The sequence below is a fragment of the Magnolia sinica genome, chromosome 18, assembly GCF_029962835.1.
Source record: "Magnolia sinica isolate HGM2019 chromosome 18, MsV1, whole genome shotgun sequence".
NCBI lineage: Eukaryota > Viridiplantae > Streptophyta > Magnoliopsida > Magnoliales > Magnoliaceae > Magnolia > Magnolia sinica.
This window is the reverse complement of record NC_080590.1, coordinates 6364960-6384394: the sequence shown is the minus strand read 5'-3', so window position 1 is coordinate 6384394 and position 19435 is coordinate 6364960. Positions and strand designations below refer to the sequence as shown.

The window sequence follows — 19435 nt, the reverse complement described above, 5'->3', positions numbered from 1 at the left end:
TTGAGTCAAATCAAGTCTTCGAGTCAAGTCCAAGTTTTGGAGTCTTTTACTATACTATAAAGAGCTGCCCATGAACCCCCGACTACAGTCGAACATCATCCTCATCTTCAAAGCATTCTAAAAGTAACTGTACAAGCAATCCACTTATTGTGTGCAAAGAAACGAAACACCAGCCGCTCACAATTTACTCTTTTAACAACAAAAGCCCTAAAGCATTCGATATTGAGCATGCAATTGACATTATATAGACAAATGGGACAAATGAAATTTACAAAGGATTACATGTGCAATTACCAAAGATGATTTTATGTCTCCAATGGTATCAGCATGTAGCAACATTGAATGGCAGTGATTGTTCTGCATATTCCTCGGGCTCCCATCTCCCTCAACCCAACTTGAAGACTTGGGTTGCCCCATTTCAGGCTTTCTTCAGCAAGGCGGCTCTGAGTTGTCATTTGTAAGCTCAGATTCCTGAATGTGCATAAATGATAATGAGACAGTCATCAAAACATTTCAATCAAGGAATGTAGATTTTGAGAACAATATGACTAATAGTAAAGATAACAATATAGCAAAACAGATGAGGGAGTTTCTAAAGTAACAATATCTATACTATATACAACATTGTAAGCTCAGATTCCTGAATGAGCATAAATGATAATGAGACAGTCATCAAAACATTTCAATCAAGGAATGCAGATTTTGAGAACAATATGACTAATAGTAAAGATAACAATATAGCAAAACAGATGAGGGAGTTTCTAAAATAACAATATCTATACTATATACAACATTGTGTAGCTTTTGGACATTTTTTGCCCTGTAATTAGTCGGGGGAAGGGAAAATTCCTTTGGTTTTTTGTTCATGTAGCCCTTCATCTCGAGGGCATTTTTGTCCTTTCAACTCTTTCCTAGAGTACCTTGCACCCACTTCCTCTTTTTTTAGTGTAGCCCATACAAAAGACACAAACGCTAGTGCAAAAAAGGGCTCTGTGGGGCCCATTGTGGTGAAACCATAACATCCACACTGTACATCTGTTGTGCCGGATCATGCCTGTATGTCGGCGCAAAAGCGAAGCCGATATAAAGGTAGAGTCCCTCCCTCTCCGTGCCATACATGATACACCTAGTATATATAAATAAAATATAGCTGAGGGATTTTTTCAGAAGACAATGTGTGGGAGATCCGTTGTTGGCCTGGCTTTCTCCTAGACTCAAAACTCTTTCAGAAGAGAACATCCTTGTGAAGGGATGCTTGGAGTTCTGGGGAGCAAATTGGTCTGGGGTTTTGCTTTACGGCCTGCTAGGGAAGCAGGAAACTACTTTGTAGAAAAAAGATTTTCCATATGAAACTACATTTCCAGAGTTTGCAAGTGTAGAAAACATATTTCCATTAAATGGTGAAAAACCACAATTTTCCATGGAAAACCCCCTAAAAGTTTTCCTCGCCGGGATCATCAGAAATTAGATTTCCAAATCACAGGGCAAAGTCACAAAGGTGAGCTTCCCCCTTCTCCATTTCTCTCTCTCTCTCTCTCATATCTAAAAGTTGGCAATCAAAGATGGGCCCCACATCATGGACCAAGTAAGTGATCGGACCATCTCCATTACAATAAATATGGCTCTTTATCCTATCCCCTCAACAAATGGTTAGAACACCTAATCAAAGTGATTTTTTTGAGTATTGACAATCAAAGATTGGCCAGACATGATGGATGATCTAAAGTCTAGACCACTGATTGGACCTTTGTTTGCAGTTATAGACCATCAATTTTCCAAGCCGTTGATTAGATGGTTAGCATCATCTGATCAAAGTAATTTTAAGAGGAACATGCAATCAATGTTGTGCCCCACAATGTGGACAATCCACATAAATGAATGGACCTCTCGTATAATCAATATGGACCATCCATTTTCCTTTCCATTGATTGGATGGTTAGGATCACCCAATTGAAGTGATTTTCTGGGAGGGATCTATAATCTGAGATGGCTCAACGTGATGGACTGTCTAGATCACTGTCAAAAAAAATTATTGTAATAAACATGGACCATTCATTTTCCTAGACATTGATCCTATGATTGGGATCATCCAATCAAAGTGATTTTTAGGATGGATTAGTATGTAGAGGTCGGCCACAGATGATAGACGGTCCAAATCAAAGGTGTAGTGGTGGTTTTAGTGGTGGTAGATTAGGACAAACAGATCCCGATGGAAAACATCGTTACAAAAACAAACAGAGGAAAACAGTTTTCACTTCCACGCGTTTCCACCGAAAACATGTTTCCATTTCCATAAGTTCCAACATTTTCTTTTCCTGGTTCCCAAATAGGTTTTTCTTAGAGATAACGAAATTTATTAATCACTAAGCTCAAAAAACAGCAAGAAAGAAAGAGTGGCAAGGACACTGAAACAGAAACCCAGCTAAACAGCTAAGAAATCCAAATTACAGCTCTTGAATTTGGGGGCGGACACATCCCATTCACAAATCAGCAATCTGGCTCTAAGGGAAATGTTATCCGCTGACTTTTTGGTGTTGCTGAAACACCTAGCATTCATTTCCTCCCAAACCGCCCACCAAATAGCGAGTAAAGACATTCTCCAAAGAATCTTCTTGTGATTTGGAAGACGCATGCGATGCCAAGCAAGCAATGATCCACTGAATTTGGCGTGTTCCACCAAATTTGGAAATGGCCCAAGATATCCACCTATACCGGCTTCAAAAGGGGGCAATGCAAAAATAAGTGATCCACAAACTCCCAATCTTGCATACATATGCAACAAACATTCGGGATAACCATAGCCCTTTTTCCCAAGTTATCAATTAGTAAGAACTTTGCTCCTGCCTACTAGCCACCCAAATGCAACTATCTTCGGGGGAACATAATAGGACCATACAAATCTAGCGCAGCCCTCCTCAACAGGATGCACAGACCTGCCCAGAAGGGAAAAGAAGGATTTCACCGAGAAACGACCAGAACTATCAACTTTCCACACGCATTTGTCCACTTTGGCTTCGTTAGGGACGCATAAGTGGATATGCTCCAAGAGGGCAACATAGTCTTCTACTTCCACAAGAAGCGCCTACAAGGGGGTTCCCAAACTACCGCCCCTCTAATACGAGAGAAGCAATTTACCACGAAAATAGAAGGATCCGGTGCCAAGTTGAAGATGGAGGGAAACTCATTTTTTAATGCCTAGGAGCCCACCCACTCATCCTCTCAAAATCTGATTTTTTTTTTACACCATTTCCTAAAGAGAACCCAACTCCTTGAAAGAAAGCCTCTTTGACTGACGAAACATCTTTCCACAATACAGAAGCCCTATAAAGCGATGATTCTCTTGTCCCCCATCCCCCCCTCAAGAGACCGTATTTACAAATGAGAACCTCTTTCCAAAGGGCAGCGTCCTCCTCCCCAAACCTTCAAAGTCATTTCCAGAGTAGCGCAGTATTCATGGACCTGAGGTCCTTAATTCTGGCCCCTCCTGCCACATGTCTTGCAAACCTCGTCCCAGGTAAGAGGTGAAACTTCTTCTTATCCTCCACACCTTGCCAAAAAAAGTAAGGCCTAAGCTTCTCAAGTCTTGAAATCACTAACGCTGTCATTTGAAGAGCAACATGAAGTAAACAGGAAGATTTGACAAAGCCACTTAAAAGAAACTGTGGGATTTTGAACTAGAAAGCATGGAAAATCTCCCCAAAGCTCTTGACAAGGCTCATCTCCCCAGTGATAGGACCCACGTATCTGGGCTGGTGTCAAGCAGAAGATTCTCGACTAAGGAATTTCTGTAATTCTTTCCTCAGGTGATTGTGCTAAGGTTTGCTGGTCATGCGCCCCTCCACATATGCAAGTTCTCTGTTGGACTGCTGTAGTAATCATGATCCTCGAGTTGGATCACTCTGCAAAGAAGAAAATCTTCCCTTCCAGACGCATGTTTGATGTGTTGGGAAGATGTGGAATCAATGGATCACATATTTCTTCATTGTGAACAGCTTGGAAATTTGGTGTTTTGTTTTCTTTCATTTATTCAAAATATATTTTGGGTGCTTGTTCTATGTGGGATCTTGTGGTGGGTTGTAAAAGTAGTTCATTTAGGTCAAGAGGTAGAGTGTTGTGGAGATCTCTTTCTTTGGCCATTTTTGGGGCATTTGAAAAGCAAGAAACAGAACCTTTTGTGTGTGTGTGTGTGTGTGTGTGTGTGTGTGTGTGTGTGTGTGAGAGAGAGAGAGAGAGAGAGAGAGACTGGGCTATCTTGTCTAAAGAGCTTAAAGGATCTTAAAAGAAATTGGACTGAGTTATTCAGGGAGCTGATGTTACTGGAAGGAAATCGTTGTCTTGGACTCTTGGTGGAAGTTGGATGGCAGAAGAATCATTTTTGGATATCCTAGATTATCCAACATACGTTGAGCAATCTGCAACCACTAACAGGTAATACAGCTATCTTTCTTGGGCCTACAGCTTTTGTGACATTCACGATGCAGAACTGATGGCGATTAAAGTGGGTGTATCTCTTTTCTCTGAAAGATTTGTGGGCCTTCATTTTAAATGATATTATAAAAAGATGTTCTTCTTTGAAAGTTGTGTCTAATCATATGCCAAGGGGAGTCAAGTCCGGACAATGGTTTACTAATACAGACCATTAGCATGTTGGGCCCCCACCATGGATGGACCATGCCCCAAGATTCTCACAGATAGGAACAACCTAACCATGAATCTCCAGCCTTTCTTCACTTGAACACGGACAGTTCCCATGTTTCTCTTCTTAAGTATCCATTTGCAGGCATCAAAAGCAAAAGGTTGGGATTGTCCAATTGATGAGATTTTCAGGGAATGGTTGTTCCATTGTCATTCACAATAGACCGATGGTCTGGATCAGTGAACCAAGGACCCCAAATCTTAGAGATTTTATTTTTATTTTTTAATACCTGAGAGAAATTAGCCAGCATAAAGAAAGAACTCGCAGAATAGGATATGGATCCAATGGCTACCTCAGGAGGTCGATGTGCTTGAGAAGCAGAGTTGAGCTGGCAGCTTTCCATGTTAGAAAGCAACTGGATTACAGTCTTTAGATGAGGAACACTGAAAGAACCAAAACTTGCATTAGCCAAGCAAAAGAACTCAGAGACCAGAACCCATTTACTTTTTAACAGGCATTATACTACCATCAAGCTGGGTACATGCATCGTATTATTAGGTTTTCAGTTTTTACAATTGCAACCCATGGTTCAAAGGTTCAGGCTGTTGATGTGAGGACCCTAGCCCTACATGGACCATGCCCCAAAAATGTTCTCGATGGGAAGATCCTACCCCAGCCATCCATTCTTTAGTATTTTTTAAGTTGAATATGGAATGTTGCTGTATTTCTTTTCTGAACTGCCCATTTGCAGTCCACATGTGGAAGGGTTGGAACTTGTCCCACCCAGGAGATTTGTGGGCATGGTCACCATCCACTAGCATCCATTGGATCAACAATCTGGCCACCTAACCATGCAACTTGTACAAACTAAGGACCTGGGGATCATAGCATATCTATCCATAACCTCAGATGATCATGTAATTCCACTCATTTCAAATTAAACAGATACCCAACAGCTCATCGATGAGGAAATAGGTGCTTGGTATGTGCCATATGCTAGTGTTGGATAGGAAAGTGGAAAGAACATCTCATTAGTAAATCTAGGAAAGATTCAAAAGCCCAAACAATTCATAGCCTGTGTAACCTAGGCATTGGCAGGTGGTTTGGAACAAAAACATGATGATGAAAGAAGGCCAATGATCCGGCACATCAATAAAGTCATAGTAGTAATATAAGGATAGGTTCTTAGACAGACATTTAGTCCACAAAAGCATGGGATGTAGAAAGATCTACAACAACATAAATAGAATTATATAAATTATATTTACATAGGGATGATTATATGAGATTAGTCACACTAATAAAATGAGAATAGTCAGATTCTTGCATTCCCAGGAGGATATTTTATATTCCAAAACATACATACAAAAAGGAAAATGTCATTGTTACATACGTAATGGCAGATGCCAAAGTGCATAATAATCACACATATTCAGTTATGGATTTATTTATTTTTTATTGGAATAGAACCAAATTGGCATTTGGCATTAAGTGCAATAATCCAGTCACCCAAAGAACATTCTACTATCATACATTTCTTGATACAGACAGAGGAGAAAGCAGAGTCCGTGGCCCTTCTTCATCACATTTCAAACTGCAAGCTGGATCTTCTATCTGAAGATAAGATTAGCTGGAAGGCAGACAAATCGGGCATTTTTTCTGTCAAGTCTTTTTACAAATCCATAGACATCAGCCCCACTCAAGTGGTTGAAACAATGACTAATCACATCTACCAGTATTCGGCTCCTCCTAAGATAGTCTTCTTCGGATGGCTGGTTGGAAAGAACTTACGGTTGATAATCTAAAGAGGAGAGGGATGAATCGGATGATCCTCCCTAAGGTTTGCCTTTGTTGCTTGACTGAAGAAGAAACAAACAATCACTTGTTTGTGCACTGCCCATATCAACCAGATTTGGCCTCATATCTTATCTGCTTTTGGCATTTCCTTGTGTTTTCTGAACTCTTCTGGTACACTCTTGAAGGCGTGGGATGGTGTTTGTCTTGGTAACCAAAGATCCCCTATCTAGATAATAGCCTTTCTGGCTGTTTGGTGGACTGTTTGGGAAGAGAGAAACGGCAGATGTTTTAGAGATAATTCTAATTCAGCAGCGTCCCTAGTGCACAGAGTTAAGCAGCTTATTATAGAATGGGCTGCTAACGTAGACAAGCTTAAGGGTTGTAATCTCCTTTTCCTTGGAGTGTAGTCGGTCCGCTATCTCAGCGGCCCACTCCCTTGTTTTGTTTTGTATCTTGTTTTCTTTCCTTTTAATATAATTTTCGTGACTCTTCAAAAAAAGAACCAAGCTGTTTTTCATTTGTAAATTAGAGGAGCTTTTCGCAATCTAAGCGTACCCGGGTCATCTCGGCAACCAAGAGTGTGGCTGATTGCCAAACGGAACTAGAAAACCCACCTTTGCAAGCCGCTTTCCATGTATGCATCCACTGAAGAAATTACGCGAGGCATTTCATCTATCGCCTGATTCAAAGGCCACCGAGATGACAGGATCAGGAAAGAGAGGTATTATATCAGAATTCCTTATGCTCACTATTGAATAGTTAGCCAGATATATACCTGTCCTGTGTTCTTGATAGTTGAGGCTTTGTCCAAAAGGGTCTTTGGAAGCTTTATAAGGAGGGCCTGCAAATAAAATAAAAATGGCAGTGAGCACTCACATACAAAATGTAGGGTGGCTGCATCAAACTAGTGTGACAAATATTGTGGAGATTTTGAAATTCTCGTGATAATATCAGTGATTTTGAAATTCTCATGATAATATCGCAAACATACAATAAACAATACCATTGCAAGATTTACAAAATATCGGCAAATTTTACAATCTTGAAACATTAACTCAAATAAAACCTTAAGGAATTTGTGTTATATATATATATATATATATATATATATATATATATATATATATATATATATATATATATATATATATATATATATATATATATATCAATTTTAAATTTATTAATTTTCAATAAATTTTATCGAAAGGTGCAATTTTATTAAAGGCCCAAGGCCAACTAAAAACATGGAAAAAGAAAAGCAAAACAAAAACGGAAACTAACCTAAGAACAACAAAGCAACAAAAAAGAAGAAAAGTACAACAAAAAACAACAACAGGGAAACTAACCTAAGAACAAAAGATCAAAACAACAAAAAAGAAGAAAAATACAATACAAGAACAGCCGAGAAAAGATCTCAAATTTTGAAAATTTCCTGAGAAATTTCCTGGCCAAGGAACTGCCGAGAACAAGATTTGTCACTGTGCATCAAAATAGGCTGATGCATGCACATTTCGTCATTTACTTGAAACTCAAGGATGTGTATCCTTCTCTGGAATGCATATGTTGGGCATTTCCATTTCTTCGTGTCTCAAAACGAAAGCAGAGCACGGAAGTACCAGAAATTGACTTTTGGTTGAATATGTTGGTGCAACAACTTCATTTTGAACCAACTGCACGTCTGGCACAATGCAGGAAAAAACTAATGGTAAGTTGTTGTTTCTCTATTTTGCACACCCAAAATAACAGTCCATTTCAAATGGTATTTGAGACAAACCAAATACTTTCGGTGGAGATGCAACACACCCACTCCACCCATGGTATCTCAAAACATACCCTAAAGCAAAAAAGGACAGGATGAAGGGCACTTGGGAAGAAGTTTTCCTTTTTGAAGTTGTGGGCTGAGTCTCAGTCCCAGAATCAGATTGGTTAAGTAAAGAGGTTACCTAACCTCTGGTTCATGGACACTTGTTTGTTGAAATAGGACCATTGGATGTTTTCAATTTAACCATCCAATAAATGTCCACCAATCCAATGCTAGGATAATCAAATAAGCCTTTTTTTCCCTAATGGCAGCATAACTTTTACTGAAGAAAAGAACAAAAGGAGCTGAAATGGCTCTACATGCTAGATAAAGGTGGATGATGACAGATAATCCAAAGAGGAGGGCTGAATCAGGTCCCACGAAGTAACAAATGAAGAGCGATTACAACCAGAGAAAACTTTCAAAACCAACACCCAGGAAATACCCCAGTTCCAGTATCTAATCTCTATCAAAATGTCCAGCCACGAACTGAAAGTGATGACAGATCATCCAAAGAGGAGGGCTGAATCAGGTCCCACGAAGTAACAAATGAAGAGCGATTACAACCAGAGAAAACTTTCAAAACCAACACCCAGGAAATACCCCAGTTCCAGTATCTAATCTCTATCAAAATGTCCAGCCACGAACTGAAAGTGTTGAAGGACCTCGTCATTCCCATCTTTCTAAATGGCCTATAGGCTAGCCAAAAAAAAAAAATGCTCCAAAGAGACCCCTTTCTCTTTCCTTGCCAGACCTCCCTACAAGCCAAGACAAAACTAGCTATGTTTCCAAGTATCACCAATTGAATCTCAAAGCAAATCATGATGCATAAACAAGTGACGGACGGACTCACTGTCACATAAGCAAAGGATACAAATGTTGGAGATTATCCAATTCATACTCCTCAAGTGATCAAGCACTCTAGCTCTCCAAACGACAACAAGCCAATCAAAAGTAGTCAACCCCAAAGGGGTAGGGATGCTCCAAATGAAAGCTAAAGAAAGCTGCAAATTGGCATTGTGGGGACCACCTAAGCTTGTGTAGAAAGATTTAACAGAAAAATTCCCACAGCTATTTAAAGTCCGCAATTTCCTCTCTTGAAAGATCCCTACAGAACCAAGGAGACCAGGCTCCTTGGCAATGCACCAAAGGCCTGGGAAACCGAGTAGCCCTTGTCAGCTACTGACTAGCAACAAGGGAACACTGACTCAAGCTAAACAAACACAACCCATCAGATTTGTGAAGTCTGCAATTTCCTCTTTTGAAAGATCCCTACAGAACCAAGAAGAACAGGCTCCTTCGCAATCCACCGAAGGCCTGGGAAACTGAGTAGGCCTTGTCTGCTACCAACTAACGACAAGGGAACACTGACTCAAGATCTCAGTCAAGCACCATCACACAAAATGCTTGCCACCCCCTAGCAAACTCTTCACTCCCATGATTTGTCTCCATAGTATCTGCAGCACTCTGCAAAGAGATGAGCTCCTAGCATATGACCTGCCTTCCTCCATCCCATACTTGCACATAACGATCCCCGCTACACGATCCTTCATCTTCCCTTCCAAATCACCATAGTCATTTGCTAAACAACGCTGAATTCATTAGCTTTAATAATGTAACACCCTCTGCACCCATACTTTTCGGTTAGCACACTTCCAACCATTCCAACAAGTGATACATGTGATTATGAACATGTTGATTGTAATCAACTTATGTAATAGTCAATTGCATTGCGCTCTTGGGAGTTTAGTGCTCTCATTGAAAGTCCCAAGACCAGATAAAAGAGGATTGTGTCAGATTAGCAGCCGGCATCAAACTTATGCCATAACTTCCATCGTTTAAAGTTATGGCCCTTGATAGAGTGGTGGCAGAATAGGATTCATGTAGCTGACCCCAATTAATTAGTATGAGGCTTAGATGATGATGATGATTGAAGAGGGAGAAACCAAAATGTGGAAGAAAAAAAAAACGAAAAAACAAAACAGAAGCCTCAATTCTGGGAAATGACAGCAGCATTGTGGGATATCACAATGTATGTTTCACACCGCCATTTGCATTGACAAATCAAAATGGAAAAATCTAAAAAAAGATAAATAAATGCCCTTCCGCTTCCAACAGTCAAATAAATTCCCCACCGGCCGTGGAAATCTGATATAACAGGTTTTTTAGAAATGGTAGTACTCAATTATTTGAGACAATCAGAGGAAAACGAAATCAATTTCTCTACCTCTCTGAGTTTCTCAATCAGAGGAAAATATAAAATCAGTGGAAATCATTTTATTTTCCATGGCATTCCACCCCTAAGTAATATCTAAGTGCCAGCATATCATCCATCACACTCTCCCACAGTATCGAAGTTCTTCTCTAAATCAAGCGAGCTGATTTGCAACCATGTAAATTCACCGCCACTTGGACGATGTCAGTGACTTGTCCTTCCCACATGTGGCATTCAAATATACCCATCCGAACCACCCAAATTGCGGGACACATGGTGGACGGAGCATATCTCTAAGATCACATTGATTATGAAATCATAACCATTGATATGAACGGTTAGGAGCCTAGATTGGGCGTATCAGCTCGATGGGCATCGGTTTCAGTGGTGACCGATATGATATATCGAAACCGATATTTAATGTGTATACAAGTGAATTGAAAGTGAGAAATGAAAAACAAAGGGCGCGTTTCGATTCAACGTATTGAAATAGAAAACGAGAGAGAGAGAGAGAGAGAGAACCTGAGAAGGAGAGGATCGTTGCATGAGTTGGAGAAGATTGGAAGTGGATTGAACAGCTTGTGATATCTGATCGGAAACCGTTGCTTTCGCTGTTCCTTCTCTGCTTCCTCCGCCCGCTCCTGTCGCCATTCTCTCTCTCTCTCTCTCTCACTCTCGGTATCCAGTCCGCGTCCGCGGAAACAGATTGGCTAATCCCCTGCCACCGGCCAATGTCTGATGGTCCGGGATATGTGGGCCCACCATATGTATGTGTTTCATCCATGCCGTCCATCTATCTTTTTAGATCATTTTATGGTACGAGACCAAAAATGAAGTATATCCCAATCTCAAGTGGACCACATTGCAGGAAAACATTGTTAAATGAACGTCGACCATTAAAAACTTTTTGGGTGCCATAAAAGTTTTGGATCAAGATGATCTTTGTTTTTTCCATTCATCTAGGTCTGTATGACCTAATCAACAAATTGGATGTCAAATAAACAGTACATTGGGCCTTAGTAGAATTTTAACGGTGGATATCCAATCACTACTGTTTTCCTGTGGTGTGGTCCACCTGAGATTTATATTCCTCTCATTTTTTGTACCAAACCCTAGAATGATCTTTAAAAATGGATAAATGGAATGGATGAACACATACATAAGAAAAAATATAACCATAGTAACTTTAAAGGGGGTAATTTGGAAAGCAAGAAATTTTGTTTAATGAAAAATTCACCGACTGCATTTCGCATTCACCGGACTCCTATTATAAAAAGAATTCGATGGAAAACTATTCAGTGCTTTCCTGCTTCCTCATTTTCCCAATTCCGGATTAAGCGCAAAACTTCAGCCTTAACAAACAGCCCAGAGTCTCAGTACGCTAAAATGTGGGACCCACCGTCATGTATGTGTCTTACCTTATCCATGCCTTCCATCCGGTTTATCATCTCATTTTATGGCATGCCCCAAAATTGAAGCATATATCAAAGCTCAAGTGGACCACACCACAAAAAACAGCGAGGATAGTGACGTCCACCGTTGAAACCTTCCTCGGACCTACAAGGATGTTTATTTGTTCATAAGGGCACACAGGCATGGATGAAGCGAAAACACAGACATCAGCTTCATCCAAAACTTATGTAAGCCCAAGTTTTCAACGGTAGGCTTTCGATTTACCACTGTCACCGTGGTCACTCGAGGTTTGGACATGCTTTAATTTTGGGCTCATGCCCTAGATTGAGCTGGAAAATAGCGGATGGATGTGGATAAGACACGTACAGTAGGGTGGGCCCCACAGTTTACTCAGTAATCTATAGCGTACTGAGTTACTCAGTACGCAATCCACGTTGGATTGCAAGTGCAACACGAAAAGTCCAATCTGGTCCTTAAATAGACGGCTAAAATTAACTGGTCACATATACAAGTTCAATCGGAAAAAATGGATGGTGAGCATCATCACATCTGCAGTGGTTTCTGGCCTATGCTCTTTCCACAACAGAGTCGTGACTTGGACGGCCTAGATTGCCTTAGACACATCCCACACGTACGGTTAATGAGTCATCAGGAAATTTCATGCTGTTAAACACGGGAGCGGCTTAGCTGTTTAGTCTGTTACCGGTAACAACTTAGTGGGTATTATCCTAACCTATGGGGCCCACCTTGATGTATTTTTTGTATATCCACGCCGTCCATCTGTTTTAAAATCTTATTTTAGTACTAGATCCAAAATATTAAGAATATCCAAATCTCAAGTGGTCCATAGCACTAGAAAGAGTAACGAATGACCATTAAAAACTGATGAGCAGAGGGCAGAAAAGAAAAACGACGAAAGAATAACAGTTCAGATTCATGATTCAACAACAATGCACAGATCGGATGGTTAGGACTTACGATCACCTATCAAAGTGACTTTACGCATTCCTAAAACTCAACAATCACAACTTACGCCCTAAGCCCTATGTTATTTCCGGAAACTGATCTAGCAGAATCATCCCAAAGCCTACAAATTTTCCAAATCTTTAGCTGGAAAAGCTCTCTGCTACACACTTCTTTGGAGTAAACCTTTAGGCCTTGTTTGGTTGCCACTTAAAATTGAGATAATGCTATTTTAATTGACAGTAACTATGTATTAAATATCATGGTTTAGCCTGCATTTGGTTGGATCAAATTTCATGAAATATCATGATATTTGGCACCCAATTAGATTGATTAATCATGAAATATCACGAAATTTGGTACAACCAAACACACACTTATATACATTATGGGTTATCAAGATTATTTTTTAATTTTACCAAAATTCTATACAAAATTACTATTAACTAAAATTAGACGAACTCATTTTTAAGTGGCAACCAAATAGGACCTTAAATTTTGATTCCAACCATTCATCAAAAACATATTGCAAATGTTACATGTTTGAATGCAGATGTCCAGAAATTGTTAACCAGATAAGCTGCAATTCACATGTGCAAAACCTAATAAAGTGTGCATTTGCTTGCACCGAATATTGTCAAATTTCATGATCAATCGGGCTAATTTGGTGCATGACGAAATTTCATGATGTGGTACAATCAAACGCACCCTATGTTACAAAAATTATTCCAAAATCAGCACCTGAGAGAGAGAGAGAGAGAGAGAGAGAGAGAGAGAGGAGAATGGGGAAAAAAAACATGTTCCTTTCATCAGGTATGAACCCAAGAGGAAGAAGCGCTCGTAGATCCTATGCTGTAAATACCATGCATCTGCTTCTTGTGTTCTTGGCCAACACCGCTAAAAGGGTTATGGATAGCTTTCCTGGAGATATAAAAATAAAACAAAATAAAATGCAGTTAGCAAATGAGCTTATTGAACTGCAAAGATAACCTTGAATAATGAGGCAGTGTCTACCAGGTGGGCCCAGATGACGATTCACGAAGAAACTCCATATGGGAGCATAGCAGCTGCTACCATTCTTCCTTCCTCATTCAATATGTTGAAAGTTGATGCAGCATTCCTCTGTGAATGAACACAAAATTAAAAATCGAAAACAGTAGAATATGCAGCAGTACCAGTAGTGCAACAGCAACAGACTGTGGTAGGAAAGCTAAGAATTGCAATGTAATCAATACCGAGTCAAGGACTTCTAATTTCATGCCGGTGGACCGAATGAAGCGTCGGAGTTCAGGATCTACTTGCTCTATGTACCGTCCGCAGCCAAGTATCAGAATCTCTGAATAACAACATTAAAAAGCATATGTCTTGATAAAAAAAAAAGAATTGCACAAAAGAAGTTAACTGATGAGACAGTTCGTTAATGGCAAATGTAAATATAGAGTCATTGAGGGAAAAACAAAACCGTTAAAAGTACAGAAACAATTAAGGGGGGAAAGGAAAGAGAGGACTTTTAGAGTAGTCATGTTGGGGAGAGAATTTCATTAGTGGATGTCCACATCCAGTTTGGTCATCTTCGATGGCATTAGAAGGGTGAGCTCTAAAGCTGGTAACTCTCCAGGAAGAACAACAAAATATTACTAAAAACGAGATAAGCATGCATATACAGATGAATGTATGAAGGTGGAAAAAGAGAAGCTCTTTAGTCTGGGTGGCAGTACAAATGCTTGAACAAGTCCCTTTTTTCTTCTTCCCTTTTTACAGAAAATGCTACTTGTAGCTGAATAGATTGTTCCAAAACAATGGTTCCACTTTCTGAAAGTTTAAATGCGAGCAAAAGCAATACTTTGATGTCTCATACATATTCTTTTCAAATTTTGGGTAAATTTATCTGCCAAAGGAAATGAAAACCACAGCACTCCCTTCCTAGTCAATAAACATAAATCTAAGAGGGTGCATGTTAACAATCTTTGATGCACCAGCCCATTAACAGTTTTTACAGGTGCCACCATGAATTAAGCCACGAACAGCTTATTCTCTTACTCTGATTTTTATTCATACAGCAAGAAGGTAGAAATGACATCATTATTAATTTTTTTAATCCGCAATAATATAGCTGATGGATTAGCAGAAGCTTGAAACGTAACTGGACTGAAAAATACATGTGACTGGGAGCACAGATCTTGTATCATTCTAGCAAGAGCAATCTGAAAATTTTAGTTACCAAAGCACTGGTGAGTTCTGGGAAAACAGTCTGAAAAGAAAATCCAGGTGAGATACTCACCAGGTGCAGGCCGCAGAAGTTGGAACATGGATAAACTGCACAAAGAAATTTCCAAATGTCAATTATGGTAACTATGCATATGCGTGCCTTCTCTCTTTGAGTCTTTAAGGAAATAAAATGTTTCCATCATGGAAGTGAATACTAAATGCGGTAACAAATCCTTAGGAGTTCTTTCTGACCTTGGCCTACAAAATCCCATTAAATACCAACCCATCCTACGGAAACACAGATGCCTACAGTCCAAATGTGGTGATCCTCATATCTCAGCCAATGGAAGACTTTGTCAGTGACTGACGAGTTCAGCTTACCCAAGAAGGAAACTAGAGATATTGTGCAGAAATAGATGCAAGGTTTTCCAGAAAGGAAAGAATAAATCCACTCAGAGCTAGTTCTTTATTACAGAAAGGAAAAAATAAATCCACTCAGAGTTAGTTCTCTTGTGACATATCATCCGTTACGGGAGTAAACCATGTCTAAACCAGTCATGACTTTTTGGGTTTTGAGTCGAAACCCTAAAAGTCATGAGGAATTTAGTGTCAAAACTTTTGACACTGAATTCCTCTTGAAGATTAATTTCCTCTCTAGCCCTTAAGGTGGTCCTTGCTCCTACCATAAGCTTCTCTTGCCAATAGGCATCCTCAAGCAGATCTGGGAGAAAATAGTTTGCAAGGCTACACAAATTCTAATAATAACCACCTTAGAACTTAAATCATGCAAATACTGAAAAAAAAAAAAAATTTAGAGAGAGAGAGAGAGAGAGTAAATGAGCAATGCAACAAACACCGATCAAGAAGCCTCCGCTGAGAACTACCATCCACCTGGTTCTGTATTGACATAAGGTGGATAGGGTTTGTGGGAGTTAAAAAGACACACTAGCCTCTGTTGACATGAGGTGGATAGGGTTTCCAAGCCATATGTCATCTTCCATAACAAGTATTAATTTAAAGAAAACCTAACCTAAACTTAATTTCCACCAGTAATCTATACTAAATCTCAACTTTTGATTATCTCTAAAGAAAACAAAAACTACAGTAGCATGCTGTGGTGGCCCCAATTCACCTCTATAGATAGGCCTGATTCAGACCACATATGCACAATTCTCATCCACCCAGCCTCTATTGAAACAAATATTGATCCATCCTTCTCATGTGGCCCCAATCCTTCTCTAATGATGTGGTCATGGGTTCCCATCAAACCAAGTGAACCTTGATGCAATGATCACCATTACTCCCACCTTAGGTGTGACCCAACTCCTAATAATGACTCATCATTGCATTCTAAAGACCTGCAGAGGTCTATTGAAGAAAAACAAGTAAACCAAGAAATAGGCGAATGGGGGAGGATGAGCTTCCTCATGACCACATCAGGATTTTCAGAAGGTGTGATGAGTAGTTCTTTTTCCTTTCTTTTTCTTTTTTACATTTCAGGTTCCCAGTCGACGATTATTTCAAATTTCTTTTTACCTGGGCGTCTTCTATTCAAATTGGAGTAGCTTTCCTCCAAAAACTTTACTATCATTACATTTTTGACACATCACAGTTCCTAACTTTTTTACCAAATATCAGTCACTAAGAATGCCTACATGGGTCAACCATTTGATCCAGATGGGATTAGAGCATGCAGTTTTTTGTTGTAACTAGATCTCACAATAGAAAGCCTATGATAAATGCCAATTCCAAACACATCTTCTCTTCAATTTTCGCCCTCTCCCGAATTAATTGAAAGAAGAAAGGCCCACCACTTGTTGGAAAAAAATGAGTATAGATTAGCAAACATGGTGCAGATGGGTCCCACTGATAGACGGCTTGCCTTCATAGGCAATCACCTATGGAGTGCATTAACATAAAGAAACAGTCTGAATATACACCTATCTGGGGCAACCTCTGAAAATCTTTTGGGACTCCATGACAAGAGCAATTTGTCAATGATAAGCAAGCTGCCTTCATAGTCAACGCCATTTACCGTAAATCCCGTGTCCAAGTACCTGGAAAAAAAAAAATGAGTAAAGCGAGTGAAAGTGGCAAAGGTCCAAAAAATTATATTTGTGCACCAAAGTAGACTTAAGGAGGATCTTAGCAAAACCCAGAATTTCTGACTAATATATGTCAAAGTAACATTTCAGAATCATTCAAAGAAGAAGAAAAGGCAGAATGCAGAAATGAGGAACCCTGCCTGTAAGATGTAGCATCACTTATGAAAAGATAATTCATAAGTATCCAAACTGAAAATTAGATTAGAGATGAGCAGAAAAGAAATTCTAGACTAGAAAATTAGGTGAATCAGCAGCATGAAACTGGCTTGGAATATATTCAACCACAGAAGGTTTGTCTCATTCATGCCAACGCAAACACGTGAGGGGCTGCATATTATGTTTCTTTGAGCCTCTTCTATTGATGGAGAAGGTGAAGGATAGGCCACTGGTTCTCAATCCTCTTCCATTCATGCATGTCCCATGGTTTGGTGATCCACACAACTGATCTGATGACCTCCACCATGGATGGGGAATACCCCAAAATCTCCCACATCGTGAGATCCTAACCTTTCAATCAATGGCGTACAAATACAACATTAAGAAAAATACAGTAATGGTCCACATTCAATGGCGTGGCACATCCGATCAACAATCTGGATCCCCGAACTACAGGAACTGCATGAACATAATCCTGAGCCTAAGCATTAGACAAGTACCCATATGTTGAGGTACTGGAGTTAAAATTCGTTTTTTTGTAACTTCTAACCATGCTGACCTCGGAACTAATGCAACTTCTGACTAATTCTTCCATTATGACGAGAAAACTCATAACAAAAGTAAACTAAAAAAAGCAATGCTCTGATCGACTGAGGCTGTTTGGATGCACAAAGGAATTGAATTGTGAATAATTCAGTTTAATCAAGATGGTATGTTTTCTTGCATTCATAATGAAGGAGCAACCCTTACATTGCAGTTGCTTGCACTCCTTTCAATTCAATACTGCATCCAAACACACCACTATGAAATTGAAGCGGGGGGAGAGAGAGAGGATTGAATCAATGGGCATGTTTGGCTGCAATGTACTGAATTACAACTATTAATCTAATGCATCCAAAATGACCGAATTGCAATTTCCTTCAGTAACATTCAAAATTGAATATCTAGGCTCCAGAATTGCTATTACATTACTTACAAGCTGAACTCGAACGAACATAACCGCAATTTGAGGTCTACTTGCTACTAATGCAACAAAAAATAATATATTTTCAAAATTTCCTCTTGTTTAAACCGAGGATCTGCTTGTACATCCAAACGCAGTGAAAGAGTATACGAGCGAGCGGATTCAATGCAGCGATTTAAAAGAAACGAAGGAAGCCGAGAAAAATACCCTTGGAATCGGAGTTGGTCTTCGGGAACGCTGTCGATGAGATTGATCTGATCGTAGAGAGAAAAGGCGCGCCTGCCCTCATAACATGGAAAGGGAGAGTTTTAAAATAAATAAATTAATTTTTTTAAAAAAAAACGAAAAAAAAAAAAAATTAATATATATCGGCTAAAAAGGGTTTTTTTTTTTTTTTTTTTTTTAACTAATTTAAGAAGCCAAAGAAAAATTACAGAATATATATAAAAAAAAATTTACAGAATATATATATATATATATATAAAGAACCTGAGGGATGGGAGTGGTCGATTGAGGGGCTTGGCGTTTTCTTTCTGGAGGTTTCTTATCAGGTAATGCAGCGTCGTCGCTGCCTTTTGCCGCGCTGCTGCCATCCTCTCCTCTCTCTCTCTCTCTCTCTCTCTCCGGAGGGAGACGAGAACAACTATCGTGTGCTGGGGGAACCAGAGAGGTTTTTGCTAATGTGCGCCTAATGGCATATACCGCGCGTAACGGTGGAAATGGGCGGTGTAGCCGGCCCGACCGAGCCTTGGGCCTGGCTTGGACCTAATAGCTGTTGGTAACCGGGAGCGGATTGCCTGTGACCCCGAGCAAGAGATATACTTGGAATCACCTACGAATTAGATTGACGGATTAAGGGGCCCAGTCAATACAATCTTAATGAAAATACCCGTGTCTTTTAACCAGTCGAGATGCACACCACGCTATATAAAAATACTCCTAATCAAAACAGATGGCCCAAAAACCATCTAGATGTACACCATCAGAAGAGTTTTCCCGTTACATGTCTCCAATCTAGCCACATTTCTTAAACTCCAGCGGTAGGGAAATCCGAGCCAATCAAGTCAAAATGGCCCCGGGCGCCTCTCAGAGACAATCGGATCCGATCAACCCGTGCTAAATCCAGTGAATAGCTAATCGAGGCCGTGCATCTTGGCTCCTCAAACCCCTGAAA

The 19435-nt window shown here is 39.8% G+C and overlaps 2 protein-coding genes across 4 annotated transcripts; both read right to left on the bottom strand.

Annotated features, from left to right (window-relative positions):
- Positions 1–83: 83 nt before the first annotated feature.
- On the bottom strand, positions 84–11123 carry LOC131233211 (tobamovirus multiplication protein 2B). 3 transcript variants are annotated; one of them, XM_058229851.1, is made up of 5 exons: positions 10975–11123; positions 7209–7274; positions 7048–7112; positions 4962–5079; positions 84–471 (listed from the first exon to the last, which is right to left on the bottom strand). In XM_058229851.1, exons 1-5 carry the CDS (start codon positions 11101–11103, stop codon positions 430–432), a joined length of 420 nt encoding a protein of 139 aa, XP_058085834.1. In that variant the 5' UTR covers positions 11104–11123; the 3' UTR covers positions 84–429. The 3 variants fall into 3 exon arrangements, with proteins under 3 accessions (XP_058085834.1, XP_058085835.1, XP_058085833.1); XM_058229852.1 differs by having other exon boundaries at positions 4989–5079; XM_058229850.1 differs by lacking the exon at positions 4962–5079.
- Positions 11124–13314: 2191 nt separating this feature from the next.
- LOC131233239 (uncharacterized) lies at positions 13315–19008 on the bottom strand. The gene is made up of 7 exons (XM_058229886.1): positions 18751–19008; positions 18469–18540; positions 16977–17093; positions 15110–15144; positions 14064–14164; positions 13843–13950; positions 13315–13749 (listed from the first exon to the last, which is right to left on the bottom strand). Exons 1-6 carry the CDS (start codon positions 18852–18854, stop codon positions 13864–13866), a joined length of 516 nt encoding a protein of 171 aa, XP_058085869.1. The 5' UTR covers positions 18855–19008; the 3' UTR covers positions 13315–13749; positions 13843–13863.
- Positions 19009–19435: the final 427 nt, after the last annotated feature.

What these genes read in the sequence shown, in the direction of transcription:
- LOC131233211 (XM_058229850.1), bottom strand. Translation starts at nt 11,103, where the DNA reads ATGGCGACAGGAGCGGGCGGAGGAAGCAGAGAAGGAACAGCGAAAGCA. An exon ending in AACGATCCTCTCCTTCTCAG is followed by an intron (nt 7,275 to 10,974) that starts GTTCTCTCTCTC and finishes TTTTATTTGCAG; the next exon opens with GCCCTCCTTATAAAGCTTCC. An exon ending in CTATCAAGAACACAGGACAG is followed by an intron (nt 7,113 to 7,208) that starts GTATATATCTGG and finishes CCTTTGAATCAG; the next exon opens with GCGATAGATGAAATGCCTCG.
- LOC131233239 (XM_058229886.1), bottom strand. Translation starts at nt 18,854, where the DNA reads ATGGCAGCAGCGCGGCAAAAGGCAGCGACGACGCTGCATTACCTGATA. An exon ending in GACCAACTCCGATTCCAAGG is followed by an intron (nt 17,094 to 18,468) that starts GTATTTTTCTCG and finishes TTTTTTTTCCAG; the next exon opens with GTACTTGGACACGGGATTTA. An exon ending in TCAGAGGTTGCCCCAGATAG is followed by an intron (nt 15,145 to 16,976) that starts GTGTATATTCAG and finishes TTCTTTGTGCAG; the next exon opens with TTTATCCATGTTCCAACTTC.